We start from the raw sequence: 17,380 nt of genomic DNA, 5'->3' as shown, positions 1-17,380 counted from the left end.
TCCCCGTGTGGGGCCATCGAGCCACCGGGTGCTGAGGTCCCGTTGTCCCCGCAGTGATCCTGGTGGCACATTTCCTTCAGAGCATCACCTCCCGCCTGGTGTTGGGTGGGGAGATGGTTTACCACCGGCGGCCGGGGGAGGAAGGAGCCATCCTGACACTGGCAGGCAAATACACGGGTATGAGGGCAGCTGGCAGCTGGGCACGGTGACACCACGTTGTCCCCAGGAATGTCCCCTTGCCTGTCCTTTGGCTTCTTTCTTCCAGCTTCAAAGTGGGTGGCGACGCTCAATGTAGGCTACGGTGGTGCCCACGCGAGTTATTATCACAAAGCCAACGAGCAGGTGGGGATCCTGGCCCTTTGTGTGGTGTAGAACCATGGTGCCCTGGAATTGGGTTGGAAGGGATCCCAAGGACCACGGAACTGGGGGATCTCAGTATGGTTGGGTTGGAAGGGATCCCAAAGACCATGGAACTGTGGGGTCATGGTGTGGTTGGGTTGGAAGGGATCCCAAAGACCACAGAACTGTGGGATCTCAGTATGGTTGGGTTGGAAGGGATCCCAAAGACCACGGAACTGTGGGATCATGGTGTGGTTGGGTTGGAAGGGATCCCAAAGACCACAGAACTGTGGGATCTCAGTATGGTTGGGTTGGAAGGGATCCCAAAGACCACGGAACTGTGGGATCTCAGTATGGTTGGGTTGGAAGGGATCCCAAAGACCACGGAACTGTGGGATCTCAGTATGGTTGGGTTGGAAGGGATCCCAAAGACCACAGAACTGTGGGGTCATGGCGTGGTTGGGTTGGAAGGGATCCCAAAGACCACGGAACTGTGGGATCTCAGTATGGTTGGGTTGGAAGGGATCCCGGAGACCATGGAATTGTGGGATCATGGCGTGGTTGGGTTGGAAAGGATCCCAAAGACCACGGAACTGTGGGGTGACGGCGTGGTTGGGTTGGAAAGGATCCCAAAGACCACGGAACTGTGGGGTGACGGCGTGGTTGGGTTGGAAAGGATCCCAAAGACCACGGAACTGTGGGGTCATGGCGTGGTTGGGTTGGAAAGGATCCCAAAGACCACGGAACTGTGGGATCTCAGTATGGTTGGGTTGGAAGGGACCCCAAAGACCACGGAACTGTGGGGTCACGGCGTGGTTGGGTTGGAACAGACCTCAGAGATCACAGAATGATGGGTTAAAAAAAGTTTTGAAATACAGAATTACAGAGTCATGGAGTGATGAGGTTGGAAAAGAACTCAAAGAATACAGAATCGTGGAACCTTTGGGTGTTTGGGCTCAACTACAAAAAGCCATAGATCGATGGTTGGGGTTGGGAAGGACCCTAAAATGGCAGGTGCACGGGATCAGAGCGCAGATGAGTTGTGAGGGACTCTAAAGACCATAAAACCATGGGATCACAGCGTGGCTGGGTTGGAAGGGACCCCAGCCCCACACCCCAACCTCACGCTCGTGCCCCCCAGGTGCAGGTTGGGGTGGAGCTGGAGGCCAACACGCGGCTGCAGGACACCACCTTTGCTTTTGGCTACCAGCTCAACCTGCCGCAGGCCAACGTCGTCTTCAGAGGTGAGTGAGGGGCTGCAGCCACCCCCCCTACGTGACCCCAGCCGCTCACACCTGCCCCCCACGCGCCCCACCAGGGCTTCTGGACAGTAACTGGAGCGTCGGGGCGGTGCTGGAGAAGAAGCTGCCCCCCCTGCCCGTCACGTTGGCTCTGGGTGCTTTCCTCAACCATTGGAAGAACCGTTTCCACTGCGGCTTCAGCGTCATCGTGGGCTGAGGGCCGGCGCCTGCCACCATCCTGCTCAGGGAGCCACCGTGCCACAGGGGAACCTGTCACCTGCCCCAGGCCCACCTGTCACCTGCCCCACAGCCCAGCTGGGGCCGGGGTCTGCCAGCACCGTGGGACGCTGTGTCGGCACCAGGAGGATCTTTGGGTTGACGTAGCCGCAGTTGGGGCTTCCATCCCGCCCACCCCGGAGCTGCTGTGCCTCAGTTTCCCCCCCTTTGGCCACGCAGGGAGGGACTGGAAGCGCCCTACAGAGTGCACCCACAGAGCCTGGAAAAATAAAAGAGCTTTACTCTGCCCTGTAGAGTGCGATGGAGCCCCGCGTGTGCGAGGGGCTGGGGGCTGAGCGCCCCGCTGGCCTTCAGCTGATGATTTCGGAGAGCAGCGGCGTCATGCTGGAGAGCTGCTGGATGTGGAGGATCTGCCGCGTGTTCTCCACGTTCAGGGTCTGCAGCTCCGTCAGCAGCAGCAGCAGTTTGGCGTAGAGGAACCTGGGCCGGGGAGCAGCTGCTGGGTGTCCCCGAGGTGTTGGGGGACGCTTTGGGGACCGGGATTTCTTGTGGTGTTGGGGAGGATGCGTGGAGTTGGGGACCACGAGTGGCGGTGGGGATGAGCATGTGGAGCTGGGGACCAGCTGGAGTTGGGGACCGTGAGTGGCACTGGGGACGACCACGTGTGGGATTGGGATGACCAATAGAGGTGGGGAGCGCACGTGGTGTTGAGGATGACCGCGTGGCTTCGGGGACCACGCGTGGCACTGGGGACCACATCCAGAGTTGGGGATGACCATGAGGAACTGGGGACCACGCGTGGCACTGAGGATGACCCCGTGGCATTGGGGATCTTGTGTGGCATTGGGGATCTTGTGTGGCATTGGGGATCTTGTGTGGCATTGGGGATCTTGTGTGGCTTTGGGGACGGCCATGGCTTTGGGGACGGCCATGGCTTTGGGGACGGCCATGGCGTTGGGGACCACGCATGGCGTTGGGGACCACGCATGGCGTTGGGGACCACGCATGGCGTTGGGGACCACGCATGGCGTTGGGGACCACGCATGGCGTTGGGGACCACGTGGCGGCCGTGGTGGCTACCTGCCCTCGGGCATGGGGTGCTGGTGGTCGATGTAGCTCTTGAGCGTGAGGGCCGCCTTCTCCTGCAGCTGGTCAATGAAATCCCGCTGGGTGACGCTGGCGTGGTCTGGGGGACGACGGGTGGCCATCAGCTGGTGGCCGAAGGGAGCCCACCGTGGCCACCACGTCCCCTACCTGGCGAGAAGAGCAGCACGGCCAGCAGCAGGACGTACTCAGCCTCGTGCAGCCGCAGCTTCTTCAGGCTGATGTGGAATTTGAGCAGCGGCTCCAGGTAGATCTGCTGGAAGCCAACTGTGGAGAGTGAGGGGACGCCGATGAGCCGAGCTGGGGACACGGCCACCCCCTCCGCCCCACCTCAGTGCTCACCCAGAGCTCCATCCTGGATGGTGAAGCAGTGCTGCCCGCACTCCCAGGCGTTGGTCTCCTCGTTGAACACCATGTTGGACTGGACCTGGCAGATTCCCAGCATGGCTCCCTTGAGCAGCGAGATTTGGTCATCGATGGGCAGCCCCCTGTGGTGGGGCAAAATGTCAGGAGCGGGATGGGGCCACGTTGGGTTATGGCATGGGGTTGGGGGTATTGGGTTGAGTTGAAGGATGGCATTGGGTTTGGGGATGGCTTTGGGTTGGATTATGTCACCATGTCGGGTTGTGGCATCGAGTTGGGTTGTGGCATCATGTTATGGCATGGAGCTGGGGGACGGCACTGGGGTTGGGGGTGGCACTGGGGTTGAGTTAAGGCACTGGGGTTGAGTTAAGGCACTGGGGTTGAGTTAAGGCACTGGGGTTGAGTTAAGGCACTGGGGTTGGGGGTGGCACTGGGGTTGGGGTGGCACTGGGATGAGTTAAGGCACTGGGGTTGGGGGTGGCACTGGGGTTGGGGTGGCACTGGGATGAGTTAAGGCACTGGGGTTGGGGTGGCACTGGGTTGAGTTAAGGCACTGGGTTGGGGGTGGCACTGGGGTTGGGGGTGGCACTGGGGTTGGGGTGGCACTGGGATGAGTTAAGGCACTGGGTTTGGGGACGGCACTGGGTTAAGGCACTGGGGTTGGGGATGGCACTGGATTGAGTTAAGGCACTGGGGTTTGGGGACGGCACTGGGTTTGGGGTGGCACTGGGTTTGGGGTGGCACTGGGATGATTTGAGGCACTGGGGTTGGGGAGGCCACCCCAGCACCACGCTCACCTGAACGCCGGGATCTCCTTGGCGAATTTGATGACCTGCTGGATCATGAAGGTGCTGAGGTTGGCGATGTGGAGCAGCATGGAGAAGACGTCGGGCAGCAGCACATCCTCATCCAGACAGTGCAACTGTGGGGCCAGGGATGCCGAAGGGCCGCCCGGTCTGGGTGGGCTCTGGGAGCACCGGTCGGGGATGCAGAGACGCACGGCGGGCTGGGGGCAGAGATGTGGCATCGGCAGCGGGCCGGGACCCAACGGCAACGGCACCGCGGTTCCCAGCTCACCTGGCAGTGCTGGAAGAAGCTGGAGTCGAAGGTGCGTTTGTGTGCGGCGATGAGGATGCCGATGAGCTCCTGCTGCTCCTGCGTCAGCCCCCCGGGCTGTGCCTGTGCCAACCTCCGCTGCAGCCGCAGCGCCCGGCGTCGGCCCACGGCCTCCTCTGACATGATCACTGCGCCCCGCACGTGTCAGCACCGCCAGGCACGGCACCGAGTTCGGCACCGGGCGCACGGAGCTGCCGGGGCGCCGCCGTCCCTCCCTCGTCTCACCCTTCAGGTGCCTTCAGGTTGCTCCCCTGCCATCCCCCCCCGGGATGGTCCTCCGTGGCCCCTCTGGGTCCCCCCCGCTGTCCCTTCTCCCTTTTGCGCAGCAGAGTCCCCCGTTGTCCCGTTTAGGTCCCCCCAGTGTCCTCTGTCCCGTTGGGGTCTTCCGAATGTCCTCTCTGGCTCCTCTCAGTGTCCTTTGTCCCATCTCCCGTTGTGCCAGTTCCCTCTCTCTGTCTCCTGTTGTCCCATCCAAGCCCCATCTCAGCCCCACCCCGGTCCCCCGTCACCCCTTCCACCCTCACATCCCCCTTCGCCCCCCATCCCCTCCTGTCCCCTCTCTCTCAAAGCCCCTTTCTCCCACCCCAGCGTCTCCTCTTGTCCCCACTCAGCCCCTCCCTTCTCCCCCCACCCCATGGTGGCACTCACTGTCCTTCCTCATCCCCACGTCGAGGCACTTCTGGAGGCGGCACGCCTGGCACTGCCGCCGCTTGGCCTTGGTTATGGGGCAGCTCCGGGCGAAGGGGCAGGTGAAGTGCACAGCCTTAAGGATGGAGCGCCTGGGGGTCACAGGGATTTGGGGTTATGGGCGAGGGGGCCGTGGGGACACGGGGCTGTGGGTCACGGGGGTGGAGGGATGCGGGAGAGGGGGACGTGAGGATGTGGAGACGGGGATGTGGGAGGGGGGACGTGGAGTTGGAGATGTGGGATGGGGACCGAGGGACGTGGGAATATGGGATGTGGGGACGTGGGGACACGGAGATGGAGATGGGGGACGTGGGGATAGGAGACGTGGGGATCTGGGGGCAGAGCTGAGCCATGACAACCAGCACCGTGCCCTGGGGGCACAGCAGCGCTCGGGTTGGGGACGCCTTTGTCACCGCTGTGCCTTTGCGTCTGCTTTTGTCCCATGCCGTCCTCTCTCGCCGCCACCCGTCCCCTTCTGTCCCCCACCCCGTCCCTCTCCGTCCCATCTTGTCCTGTCCCAGCCCCCCGTCCCACCTGAAGAACCCTTTGCACCCTTCGCAGCTCATCACGTGGAAGTGGTACCCGGTGGCCCGGTCCCCGCACACAGCGCAAACCTTCGGCTCCTCGGGGACATCGGTGACATTGGGACAGCGCTGCACCCCGGGGCTGTCCGGGTCCGAGGGGCTGGACAGGGACATGGCTGGGGACAGGGACAGGGCCATCAGCGGGGGGGTGACACCGGGGGATGGGTCCTAAAGGGACAGTGCCACCACGGATGGTGGCACCAAGGGACGGTGCCATCGGAGGGTGGTGCCACCATGGATTGTGACAGCAGGGGATGGTGACACCAGGAACAGTGCCATCAGGGGATGTCCCCAACAGGGACAGGGCCATCAGGGGGTGGTGCCACTATGGGTGGTGGCACCAGGGGATGCGTGTCCATAAGAGATGGGGATGGTGCCATCGGGGGGGCGGGGGGTGACACCAGGGCCAGTGCCACAAGGGGACAGTGTCACCATGGATGGGTCCGACAGGGACAGTGCCACCAGGGGGTGGTGACACTAGGGGATGTGGGTCCAGTGCCACCAGGGGAAGGTGTCTTCAGGGAGTGGTGACACCAGCAACGGTGTCACGGGGGGATGTTGCCATCGGGGTGGTGGCACTACGGATGGTGCCATCTGGGGGCGGTGTCACCAGGGTCGGTGCCACCAAGGGATGGGCCCATCAGCGATGGCGCCACCAGGGCCCAGGGGACGCTGTGGGGACGGGGCCTGCAGGACGACGTGTGACATTCCCACGTTGTGTGACATTCCCACGTTGTGTGACATTCCCACATTGTGTGACGTTCCCACGTTGTGACGCCTGGCCCTGCCCCGACACAGCGTCCCCTCCTCGTCCCCTCAAAGCCACTTGGTCCCACCGGCCCCACAGGCTGACCCACGGGGAGAAGGAGCCCTCCGGTACCTGGGACGCTGTGCCCGGTGTCACCGCTGTGGTTGTGTCCCCAAAGTCCCCACTGTTTTGGGGCTGTCACCGCTCCACGTTCGTCCCCGCTGTGGCCCCGTGGAGTTTGAACTTTGAACTTGAGCTGCGGAGAGGCGGGGATGGGTGGCACGTGGGGACAGGTGGGGACATGGGTGGCACGTGGGGACGGGCAGGGGATGGTGCAGAATGGGGATGGGTGGGGGACAGTGGGAGGGAGGTAAGGGACAAGAAGGGGACAGGGATGGGATAAGCACGGGGATAGGCAGGCGTGGGGACAGGGGTGGGGGGAAGCAGGGGAGAGGCTTTAGGACAGAGGTATGGGGACAGGGGACTCGCAGGGGGCAGGGGTGGGGACAAAGTCATGGATGGGGTGGGGAAGATGTGGGGAGAGGCGGACAGAAACAGGCACGGGGACAGGGATGGGGACAGGAATGGGGACAAGGGGGGGAAAGGAATGGGGACAGGGATGGGGACAAACATGGGGACACATAGGGGGGAAGCGGGGGACGGGCTTTAGGACAAAGCCGTGGGGACAGGGGACACACAGGAGGGCAGGAATGGGGACAAAGTCATGGATAGGGGTGGGGAAGATTTGGGGAGAGGCAGGGATGGGGACAGGGATGGGGACAGGGATGGGGGTAAGGGGGGGGCAGGAATGGGGACAGGATGGGGACAAACATGGGGACAGGGATGGGAGGAAGCAGTGGACGGGCTTTAGGATAAAGCTATGGGGACAGGGGACACACGGGACAGGGATGGGGACAAAAGTCGAGGCTCAGACGAGGGGGGACGCGCGTGTGGGTGTGTCCGATAAACCCCGCCCCCCTCTCTCCCCATTGGCTGCCGGCGGCTGTCACTCAATCGCGCCTCCTTTAAAAGCGGAGTCGGAGCGGAGGGGCGCAGAGCGGCGGATGGCGATGAGTGCGGTGAGAGCTGGGGGGTAAGGGGGGAAAAAGGGGGGGAAAAAAGGGGGAAAAAGGGGAATAAAGGGGAATAAAGGGGAATAAAGGGGAATAAAGGGGAAATCCGGGGTCACCCGCTGTCTGCTCTCCCCGCAGCGCAGTCCCGATGCATCCCCGCGTCCTACGGAGGCACCCGGAGGGCAGCAGGAAGGTGAGGGACCCCATATGGGGACCCCAAAGATGTGGGGCGGGTGGGATTCGGGGATGGGGAGGGGGGGACGAAGCCGGGCTGCGCTCCTTTGGGTGTCCCTGGTGTCCCGTAAGGGTTTGGGGGACAATTTTGGGGGTCGCAAGTTCTCCCATTGGGGTTTTGGGGCGGCAGCTCTGGGTGTTCTGAGTGCCCCATAAGGGTTTGGGGGCGCAGCTTTGGGTTATGGGGCGCCCCCTGCCCTGGGGGAGGGCTTGGGGGGCAGCCTTGGGTGGCCCCAGTGCTGCTGTAGGGTTTTGGGGTGCGCCGTTGGGTGCTCCTTGCCCTGTATTGCAGCTGGGGGGGCTTTTGGGGTGCACCTTTAGGTGTCCCATGAGGGTTTTGGGGCGCACTTTGGGTATCCCTATTACAGATGGGGTTTTGGGGTCCCCCATTGCCCCCTATGGAGTTTTGGGGCGCATTTTGGGTATCCCTATTACAGATAGGGTTTTGGGGTCCCCCATCGCCCCCTGTAGGGTTTTGGGGTGCACCTTTGGGTATCCCTATTACTGATGGGGTTTTGGGGTCCCCCATCGCCCCCTGTAGGGTTTTGGGGCGCACTTTGGGTATCCCTATTACAGATGGGGTTTCGGGGTCCCCCATCGCCCCCTGTAGGGTTTTGGGGTGCACCTTTGGGTATCCCTATTACAGATAGGGTTTTGGGGTCCCCCATCGCCCCCTGTAGGGTTTTGGGGCGCACTTTGGGTATCCCTATTACAGATGGGGTTTCGGGGTCCCCCATCGCCCCCTGTAGGGTTTTGGGATGCCCTTTTCGGTGCTCCTTGCCCCGTATTGATGCTGAGGTGTCTTTTGGGGTGCACCTTTAGGTGCCCCATGATGGTTTTGGGGCGCACCCCGGGTATCCCCAATACAGATGGGGCCACTTTTAGGGTCCCCACATCTCCGACATATGGGGGGTGCTGGCATCGATCCGAGGGGCTGTGAGCAATGCAGCCCCTTTTGTGTCTCCCCCCACCCCAAACCCCCAGCCAAAGCTGCCGACCCCAAAAGAACGGAGGAGGAGGAGGAGCTGATCGACATCGATCTGAACGCACCCGAAACGGAGCGGGCGGCTCTCGCCATCCAGGGGAAATTCCGCCGCTTCCAGAAACGCAAAAAGGAATCGGGACCCTAAAAACCCCCCTCCCCCCCCCAACCCCATTATTTGCATAGGGACCACAGCTCCATCCCGCCCCCCGACCCCATTATTTGCATAGGGACCACAGCTCCATCCCGCCCCCCGACCCCATTATTTGCATAGGGACCACAGCTCCATCCCGCCCCCCGACCCCATTATTTGCATAGGGACCACAGCTCCATCCCGACCCCATTATTTGCATAGGGACCACAGCTCCATCCCGCCCCCCCTCCCGCCCCCCCCCGTCCTCGTTATGGGGGCTCAGCTCTCCTATGGGGTCACGTCAAGAGTTCAGCCCTAACCTATAGGTGAGGGTCCCCTCCTTCATGTGGGGGGGGGTCCCCAAATGTCCCCCCGCCCTGCTGTAAGAGGGGGGGCACCTCCCCGTCCCCCGGGGTGACCCCGTTTGTCCCCCTTCGTGGCGATGCTGATGTTGGGGGGGGGGGGGGGTGTTTATGGGATGGTGTCCCCCAAATGAGGGACCCCCCCATATCCTCTTAAAGGGGCAGGGGGTGTTGAAGGCTGTGTCACCCATATCCCCCCCCCACTTTGCTTTTGGGGGGGGGTGAGCACTGGAATAAAGCAGTGGGAGAAGAGAGCTGGTGTGGTCTGTGTGGGATCCCCCCCATAACCCCAAATTTATCCGTGTCCCCTTTTGGGGTGGCCCCATCCGAGGTGTCCCCTTTAAGGTGGAGGTGTCCCTTTAGGGTGGGGGCATTGGGACCTCCTATCAGTGGGGCTCAGCTTTGGGTCCTCACCCCATCATTGGGTTTCCCCCTCTCCTGCCTGCCCCCCTCCCCCCCCCCCAGTCCTCGGGGCTTTGGGGTCGGCGGCACTGTGGGTTCTATGGGGTGATATGGGGACACCGGGAACGGTTCGGAGCAGAAATAGCTCTGGATAGGAAAATAATCCCCGTAGCCAAGAGGAGGGGACGCCCCATGGGGCTTAGGGCTGCCCCATAACGCTGCCCCCGGGCGCTCTGCAGACTTATTAGGGCAAAGCCAATTATAGGGTCGGTAGGGTGGGGGCTGCGGGCGCTGCGGGGTTGGGGCACCGTGCCATAATGTAGGGGCAGCCTCCAAATGTAAGCTTGAAGCGGGGGGGGGCAGACAGTGCCAGGTCCCCACTGGGGAGGGGTGAGGTGAGGAATGGAAGACCCCAAATCCACCCTATAGCTTCGTTTGGGGGTGGGAGGGGAGCTTTAATTAACGCCGATGCGACGAGAGTTGGGGAAAGCACAGCACGTGATTTGGGGCTGCGTGTAACGAGTTTGCGAGCGCTCAGCCACCCTCCCCCCTCCACCCCCGGGAGACCCCAAAAAGCTGAACCTCCATGGGGATGACGCCCTAAATCCTCAACGGGGCGCACGGGAGATGTGAGTTTTATTAAGGGCGCTGTGGGGATGGGGATAAAGGGGGGGAAGAGAGCAGCGCCTCGAAGCGGGCGGTGGGCACCGCAGCCTCTCCTCCTCTGCGAGGCTTTGGGGTTGGGGTTATGGGGTGGGAGGGTTAATAGGGCGGAGGGGATGGGGCGGGGGTTTGGGGTACCCTGCGACGTCATCGTGGGTCGGTCGCGGGGAGAGACGAGAAAACGGCGAGAACAGGGGGAATAAATGGGGATGGAGGAAAGGATGGGGATGGAGGAAGTTGGGGGTGGTTTATGGGGAGGGGGCGGCACCGTCCCCGAGGAGGGGGGGGACGGAAACAACCCGGACGGGGCAGCGAAAATTCGATGGTTTTGGGGTTGGAATAGAAATAAAAATTACATCAGAGCTCTGGGGTGCGATGGGGGGGTGCGGGGGGGGGGGGGGGGTGTGAAGCGGTCGCGCAGAGGAAGGTGCCGATATTGGGGGGCTGTGGGGTACGGGGGGGGGGGACCGGGGCTGAGCACCACACCCTGCTCGTCGCCGGGTCCCCATTGCCGGGGGGGTTTTGGGGGAGTCTGGGGGGGGTTTGGGGTCACCTCCCCACACGGTTGGGGTGAAGGATGCTCCGCAGGGCGCCCGCCAAGCTGCCCCGCGATGGGGAGCGGGCGCTCGTTGGGGTCTCCCCCCGCAGCTCCATCTCGATGGTCATCACCACCTTCGGGGTTTTGGGGGGTCCTGCGGTGCTCTCCCCATCTGGAGGGGGGGTTGGGGCACCTTCCCTGCCCTCTAACCGCTATTTTTTATCCTTTCGGGGTTCACCCGGAGCTCCTTTGGTTTTTTTCTCGGCGCTCGCTTTGGTGCTGCGGCTGTGGTCCAGCATGGCGTAAAGCACGGGAGCCTGCGGGGGACGGCAAAGCCCGTCGTCACCCCGTCGTCACCCCGTCGTCACCCCGTCGTCACCCCGTCGTCACCCCCCCCCCACGGAGCAGGAGGTGGGAACTGCGCCCCACGCGTCCCTTTGTCCCCTTTTGTCCCACCTGCCGGCTGCGTTTGGAAGCGTCTTTGGCCGATCTCTGCAGCTTCCCCTTCTCCATGGCACTACGGTGGGTGCGGGGATGGAAGCCGTCAGTTCCCATCCGCGACGCGGCCCCGTTTTGGGGTGGTTTTTACCCCCAAATTATCGGTGACGACTCACCTCAGCCGTCTCTGCAGCACCGCCTGCCTGCGCAGCCAGCAGAAACGCAGCAGGTAAACCAGGGCCACCAGCAGGGCCACCAACAGGAGGGCAACGCCGATGATGGAGCCCAGAACGATGCCGTAACGAGTGGGGACTGCGGGGACATCGGGGACATCGGGGACATCGGGGACATCCCGTGGGTGTGGGGCGGGGGGTGGGGACAGAGGTATGGGGATGTGAGTGGGGTGGGGACAGAGGTATGGGGATGGGGACAGTGATGTGGGGATGGGGACAGAGATGTGGGGATGGGGACATGTGGGGATGGGGACAGAGATGTGGGGATGGGGACATGTGGGGATGGGGACATGTGGGGATGGGGACAGTGATGTGGGGATGGGGACAAAGATGTGGGGATGGGGACAAAGATGTGGGGATGGGGACAGAGATATGGGGATGGGGACAGAGATATGGGGATGGGGACATGTGGGGATGGGGACAGTGATGTGGGGGTGGGGATGGGGACAACAATATGGGATGGGGACAGAGATATGGGGGTGGGGACAATGATACAGGGATGGGGATGTGTGGGGATGGGGACAATGATATGGAGATGGGGACAGCAATATGGGGATGGGGACAATGATATGGGGGTGGGGACAATGATATGGAGATGGGGACAGCAATATGGGGATGGGGACAATGATATGGGGGTGGGGACAATGATATGGAGATGGGGACAGCAATATGGGGATGGGGACAATGATATGGGGGTGGGGACAATGATATGGAGATGGGGACAGCAATATGGGGAAGGGGACAATGATACGGGGATGGGGACAGCAATATGGGGATGGGGACAATGATATGGGGGTGGGGACAATGATATGGGGATGGGAACAGCAATATGGGGGTGGGGACAGCGATATGGTGATGGGGACAATGATATGGGGGTGGGGACAATGATATGGGGATGGGGACAGCAATATGGGGATGGAGACAATGATATGGGGGTGGGGACAGCAATATGGGGATGGGGACAGCAATATGGGGATGGGGACAACGATATGGGGATGGGGACAGCAATATGGGGATGGGGACAGCAATATGGGGATGGGGACAATGATATGGGGATGGGGACAGCAATATGGGGAAGGGGACAATGATATGGGGAAGGGGACAACGATAAGGGGGTGGGGACAATGATATGGGGATGGGGACAGCAATATGGGGATGGGGACAGCAATATGGGGGTGGGGACAATGATATGGGGGTGGGGACAGCAATATGGGGATGGGGACAATGATATGGGGGTGGGGACAGCAATATGGGGGTGGGAATGGGGACGTGGATGGCCGTACCTTTCTCTAAGACATAAAGGGTGACCTGGGAGGATTTCCCCACGATGTCAGGGGGGTTTTTGACATCGCAGGTGAAGGTCCCGTTGTCGGTGTAGTCCAGGTTGTGGATGACGATGGATCCATCCTTGCGCCGGGGGTTTCCCACCCACTCCATGCGTTCCTTGAAGGAACCCACGTCATCGATGTAGGGTTGGCCTTTGGCGTAGTGGAATATCTGGGGGGGGGAGAGACAGGGGGGGAGGTTCGGGTCAGGGTTCGGGTGGCGATGCACCCCGGGGTGGGACGCGGTGCGGTGCTCACGGAGATGCTGTCACGGCTGCCCTCAGCCTGGAAGTGCCAGGTGATGGAGATGTCCTCTGAGATCCATTCGCTGGACCAGAAGCTGCACGAGAGGGTGACGTGGGAGCCCACGGTGCCGTACACCTCCCGCGCTGTGTACACGTGGATGGCCAAGGTGGGGGACAGCCCTGGGGGGGGAGGAGCTGTCAGCCCCACGGGGACACCAGTATGGCACCAGTAGAGCCATCAGTGCCACCGGGTCAACAGCATGGCACCAGTAGAGCCAGGGTAACAGTATGGCACCTATTGGGACACCAGTATGGCACCAGTAGAGCCACAGTGACCCATGGGGACACCAGTATGGCACCTATTGGGACACCAGTATGGCACCAGTAGAGCCACAGTGACGCATGGGGACACCGGTATGGCACCTATTGGGACACCAGTATGGCACCAGTAGAGCCACAGTGACCCATGGGGACACCAGTATGGCACCTATTGGGACACCAGTATGGCACCTATTGGGACACCAGTATGGCACCAGTAGAGCCACAGTGCCCTTTTGGGATACCTGTATGGCACCTATTGGGACACCAGTATGGCACCAGTAGAGCCACAGTGACCCATGGGGACACCAGTATGGCACCTATTGGGACACTAGTATGGCACCAGTAGAGCCACAGTGCCCTATGGGACACCAGTATGGCACCTATTGGGACACCAGTATGGCACCAGTAGAGCCATCAGTGCCACCGGGTCAACAGCATGGCGCCAGTAGAGCCACAGTGACTCATGGGGACACCAGTATGTCACCAGTAGAGCCACAGTGCCCTATGGGGACACCAGTATGGCACCTATTGGGACAACAGCATGGCGCCAGTAGAGCCAGGGTAACAGTATGGCACCTATTGGGACACCAGTATGGCACCAGTAGAGCCACAGTGACCCATGGGGACACCAGTATGGCACCTATTGGGACACCAGTATGGCACCAGTAGAGCCACAGTGACCCATGGGGACACCAGTATGGCACCAGTAGAGCCATCAGTGCCACTGGGTCAACAGCATGGCGCCAGTAGAGCTACAGTAACAGTATGGCACCTATTGGGACACCAGTATGGCACCTACTGGGACACCAGTATGGCATCAGTAGAGACACAGTGCCCTATGGGGACACCAGTATGGCACCTATTGGGACACCAGTATGACACCAGTAGAGCCATCAGTGCCACTGGGTCAACAGCATGGCGCCAGTAGAGCTACAGTGACCCATGGGGACACCAGTATGGCACCTATTGGGACACCAGTATGGCACCAGTAGAGCCATAGTGCCCTATTGGGACACCAGTATGGCACCTATTGGGACACCAGTATGGCACCAGTAGAGCCATCAGTGCCACTGGGTCAGCATGGCGCCAGTAGAGCCACAGTGACGCATGGGGACACCAGTATGGCACCTATTGGGACACCAGTATGGCACCTATTGGGACACCAGTATGGTGCCAGTAGAGCCACAGTGCCCTGTGGGGACACCAGTATGGCACCAGTAGAGCCATCAGTGCCCTATGGGGACACCAGTATGGCACCTATTGGGACACCAGTATGGCACCAGTAGAGCCACAGTGCCCTATGGGGACACCAATATGGCACCTATTGGGACACCAGTATGGCACCAGTAGAACCACAGTGCCCCATGGGGACACCAACATGGCACTGGCGAAGCCATCAGCCCCATGGGGACACCCACCAGCTCCATGGGGACACCCAACAGCCCCATAGGGACACCCACCAGCCCCATAGGGACACCCAGCAGCCCCATAGGGACACCCACCAGCTCCATGGGGACACCCAGCAGCCCCATAGGGACACCCACCAGCCCCATAGGGACACCCACCAGCCCCATAGGGACACCCACCAGCTCCATGGGGACACCCAGCAGCCCCATAGGGACACCCACCAGCCCCATAGGGACACCCAGCAGCCCCATAGGGACTCCAGCTGCTCTGTGCCCCCACACTGGCGCCGTGCCAAAGTCCCCGAATGTCACCAAAGGGATTTTGTTGGAAGGGTCAATGGCTCCTTGTTATGGTGGCTGTGGGGACGCGTGGTGGTGGTGGCACTGGGGTCTCCTCAGAGCCCCATGGCAGTTGACCCCAATGATCCCTGTGGGGTGTTTTCCACTCTTTAGGTTCTGTGACCCTCTGATCCCACGACCCCACGATCCTATGGCCCCATGATTTGACGACCCTACAGTGCTATGGTTCCGTGACCCGATGATCCTATGACTCTGATCATAGCCCTCTATGTTTCTCCGAGTCTATGCTTCTGTGACCCTACAATTCCATCTCCAACCCTACAATCCTACGATCCTATCATTCTACAGCTCTACAACTCGACGTTTCTGCGACCCTACCATCCCACAAGTCCACGATCCTGTGATTCTACAATCCCACAGTTCCACCATCCTACAGTTCTACAGTCCTGCAGCCCCATGATCCTACATCTCCATGATCCTACAGCTCCAGGATTCCTACAGTTCTACAGTCCTACGTTTCTGAGATCCTACATCTTTGTGATCCCACAGCCCCATCATCCTACATCTCCATTGTCCTACATCCCCATGGTCCTTCATCCCCATGGTCCTTCATCCCCACGATCCTACATCCCTATGATCCTACATCCCTATGACCCTACATCCCCATTTCCAAGATCCTACATTTCCAAGACCCTACATCCCCATGATCCTACATCCCCACAGTCCTACATCCTCACGATCCTACATCCCCACAATCCTACATCCCCACCATCCTACGACCCTACATCCCTACGACCCTACATCCCCACGATCCTACATTTCCAAGATCCTACATTTCCAAGACCCTACATCCCCATGATCCTATATCCCCACAGTCCTACATCCTCATGATCCTACATCCCCACAATCCTACATCCCTATGATCCTATATTTCCAAGACCCTACATCCCTACGACCCTACATCCCCATGATCCTATATCCCCACAGTCCTACATCCTCATGATCCTACATCCCCACAATCCTACATCCCTATGATCCTATATTTCCAAGACCCTACATCCCTACGACCCTACATCCCTACGATCCTACATCCCTATGATCCTATATTTCCAAGATCCTACATCCCTACGACCCTACATCCCCACGATCCTACATCCCTATGATCCTATATTTCCAAGACCCTACATCCCTACGACCCTACATCCCCACAATCCTACATCCCTATGATCCTATATTTCCAAGATCCTACATCCCTACGACCCTACATCCCCATGATCCTACATTTCCAAGATCCTACATCCCCACGATCCTACATTTCCAAGATCCTACATTTCCAAGACCCTACATCCCTACGACCCTACATCCCCACGATCCTACATTTCCAAGATTCTACATTTCCAAGACCCTACATCCCCACGACCCTACACTCCTACAGTCCCACATCACAATCCTCCACCTCCACCACCCAACCACCCAATTGCCCCCACACGGACACCACCGCCTTCCCCCCTATTACGACCCCTATAACCATCCCCACCGCCGTCCCCGCTCACCCAACGCCGCCAGCAGCCCGGCGAGGAGGAGGAGGAGGCGTCCGGCCCCGATGGCACCCAGCGCCATCTTGGTGCTGTCAGAGGGTGCCTGGAGGGCGGGCTGTGGGGTTTAAGGGCCAGCAGCATCGAGTGGGGCCAATTGGAGGCCAATGGGATGAGGGTTGTAGGGCGGCTGAGTCCCCCGGGGGGTGGGATTTGGGAACAGGGGATGTTTTGTCTTGGGGTTGGGAGAGGAGGGGAAGGCATGCGGTGGGCACAGAGGGGGCTTTGTGAGGCTGCATTCCCTGAGGCAATGGGGGCGGGAGGGGAGGAATGTGGATTGGGGACATGGGTATGGGGACATGGGTATGGGGACATGGGTATGGGGACATGGGTATGGGGACATAGATGGGTATGGGGACATAGATGGGTATGGGGACATGGGTATGGGGACATGGGTATGGGGACATAGATGGGTATGGGGACATAGATGGGTATGGGGACATGGGTATGGGGACATGGGTATGGGGACATAGATGGGTATGGGGACATAGATGGGTATGGGGACATGGGTATGGGGACATGGGTATGGGGACATAGATGGGTATGGGGACATGGGTATGGGGACATGGATATGGGGACATAGATGGGTATGGGGACATGGGTATGGGGACATGGGTATGGGGACATAGGTATGGGGACATAGATGGGTATGGGGACATGGATATGGGGACATGGATGGGTATGGGGACATGGATATGGGGACATGGATGG

General features: G+C 60.4%; 4 protein-coding genes and 1 long non-coding RNA gene across 5 annotated transcripts; 3 read left to right on the top strand and 2 right to left on the bottom strand.

Annotated features, from left to right (window-relative positions):
* Nucleotides 1–27: 27 nt before the first annotated feature.
* Nucleotides 28–2,104, top strand: TOMM40L (translocase of outer mitochondrial membrane 40 like). Its single transcript, XM_085209770.1, has 4 exons — nt 28–177; nt 266–342; nt 1,481–1,583; nt 1,658–2,104. Exons 1-4 carry the CDS (start codon nt 114–116, stop codon nt 1,795–1,797), a joined length of 384 nt encoding a protein of 127 aa, XP_085065896.1. The 5' UTR covers nt 28–113; the 3' UTR covers nt 1,798–2,104.
* Nucleotides 2,075–6,762, bottom strand: NR1I3 (nuclear receptor subfamily 1 group I member 3). Its single transcript, XM_010726394.4, has 9 exons — nt 6,552–6,762; nt 5,622–5,787; nt 5,049–5,179; nt 4,362–4,528; nt 4,082–4,290; nt 3,264–3,409; nt 3,072–3,188; nt 2,898–3,003; nt 2,075–2,297 (listed from the first exon to the last, which is right to left on the bottom strand). The coding sequence occupies exons 2-9, from the start codon at nt 5,783–5,785 to the stop codon at nt 2,168–2,170; spliced, it is 1,170 nt and encodes a 389-aa protein (XP_010724696.1). The 5' UTR covers nt 5,786–5,787; nt 6,552–6,762; the 3' UTR covers nt 2,075–2,167.
* Nucleotides 6,763–6,954: 192 nt separating this feature from the next.
* Nucleotides 6,955–9,453, top strand: PCP4L1 (Purkinje cell protein 4 like 1). The gene is made up of 3 exons (XM_085209769.1): nt 6,955–7,498; nt 7,631–7,685; nt 8,711–9,453. The coding sequence occupies exons 1-3, from the start codon at nt 6,992–6,994 to the stop codon at nt 8,854–8,856; spliced, it is 708 nt and encodes a 235-aa protein (XP_085065895.1). The 5' UTR covers nt 6,955–6,991; the 3' UTR covers nt 8,857–9,453.
* Nucleotides 9,454–10,192: 739 nt separating this feature from the next.
* Nucleotides 10,193–16,752, bottom strand: MPZ (myelin protein zero). The gene is made up of 6 exons (XM_085209660.1): nt 16,628–16,752; nt 13,061–13,227; nt 12,761–12,974; nt 11,421–11,556; nt 11,263–11,323; nt 10,193–11,123 (listed from the first exon to the last, which is right to left on the bottom strand). Exons 1-6 carry the CDS (start codon nt 16,692–16,694, stop codon nt 11,019–11,021), a joined length of 750 nt encoding a protein of 249 aa, XP_085065786.1. The 5' UTR covers nt 16,695–16,752; the 3' UTR covers nt 10,193–11,018.
* LOC146542657 (uncharacterized) lies at nt 13,085–16,654 on the top strand. The gene is made up of 3 exons (XR_014879792.1): nt 13,085–13,214; nt 15,228–15,299; nt 15,423–16,654. It is a non-coding gene; the product is annotated as an uncharacterized LOC146542657 (long non-coding RNA).
* Nucleotides 16,753–17,380: the final 628 nt, after the last annotated feature.

This window comes from Meleagris gallopavo, chromosome 27 (genome assembly GCF_905368555.1).
Source record: "Meleagris gallopavo chromosome 27, MGAL_WU_HG_1.1, whole genome shotgun sequence".
NCBI lineage: Eukaryota > Metazoa > Chordata > Aves > Galliformes > Phasianidae > Meleagris > Meleagris gallopavo.
The sequence above is the reverse complement of the archived record's forward strand: the minus strand, read 5'-3'. Positions and strand labels throughout refer to the sequence as shown.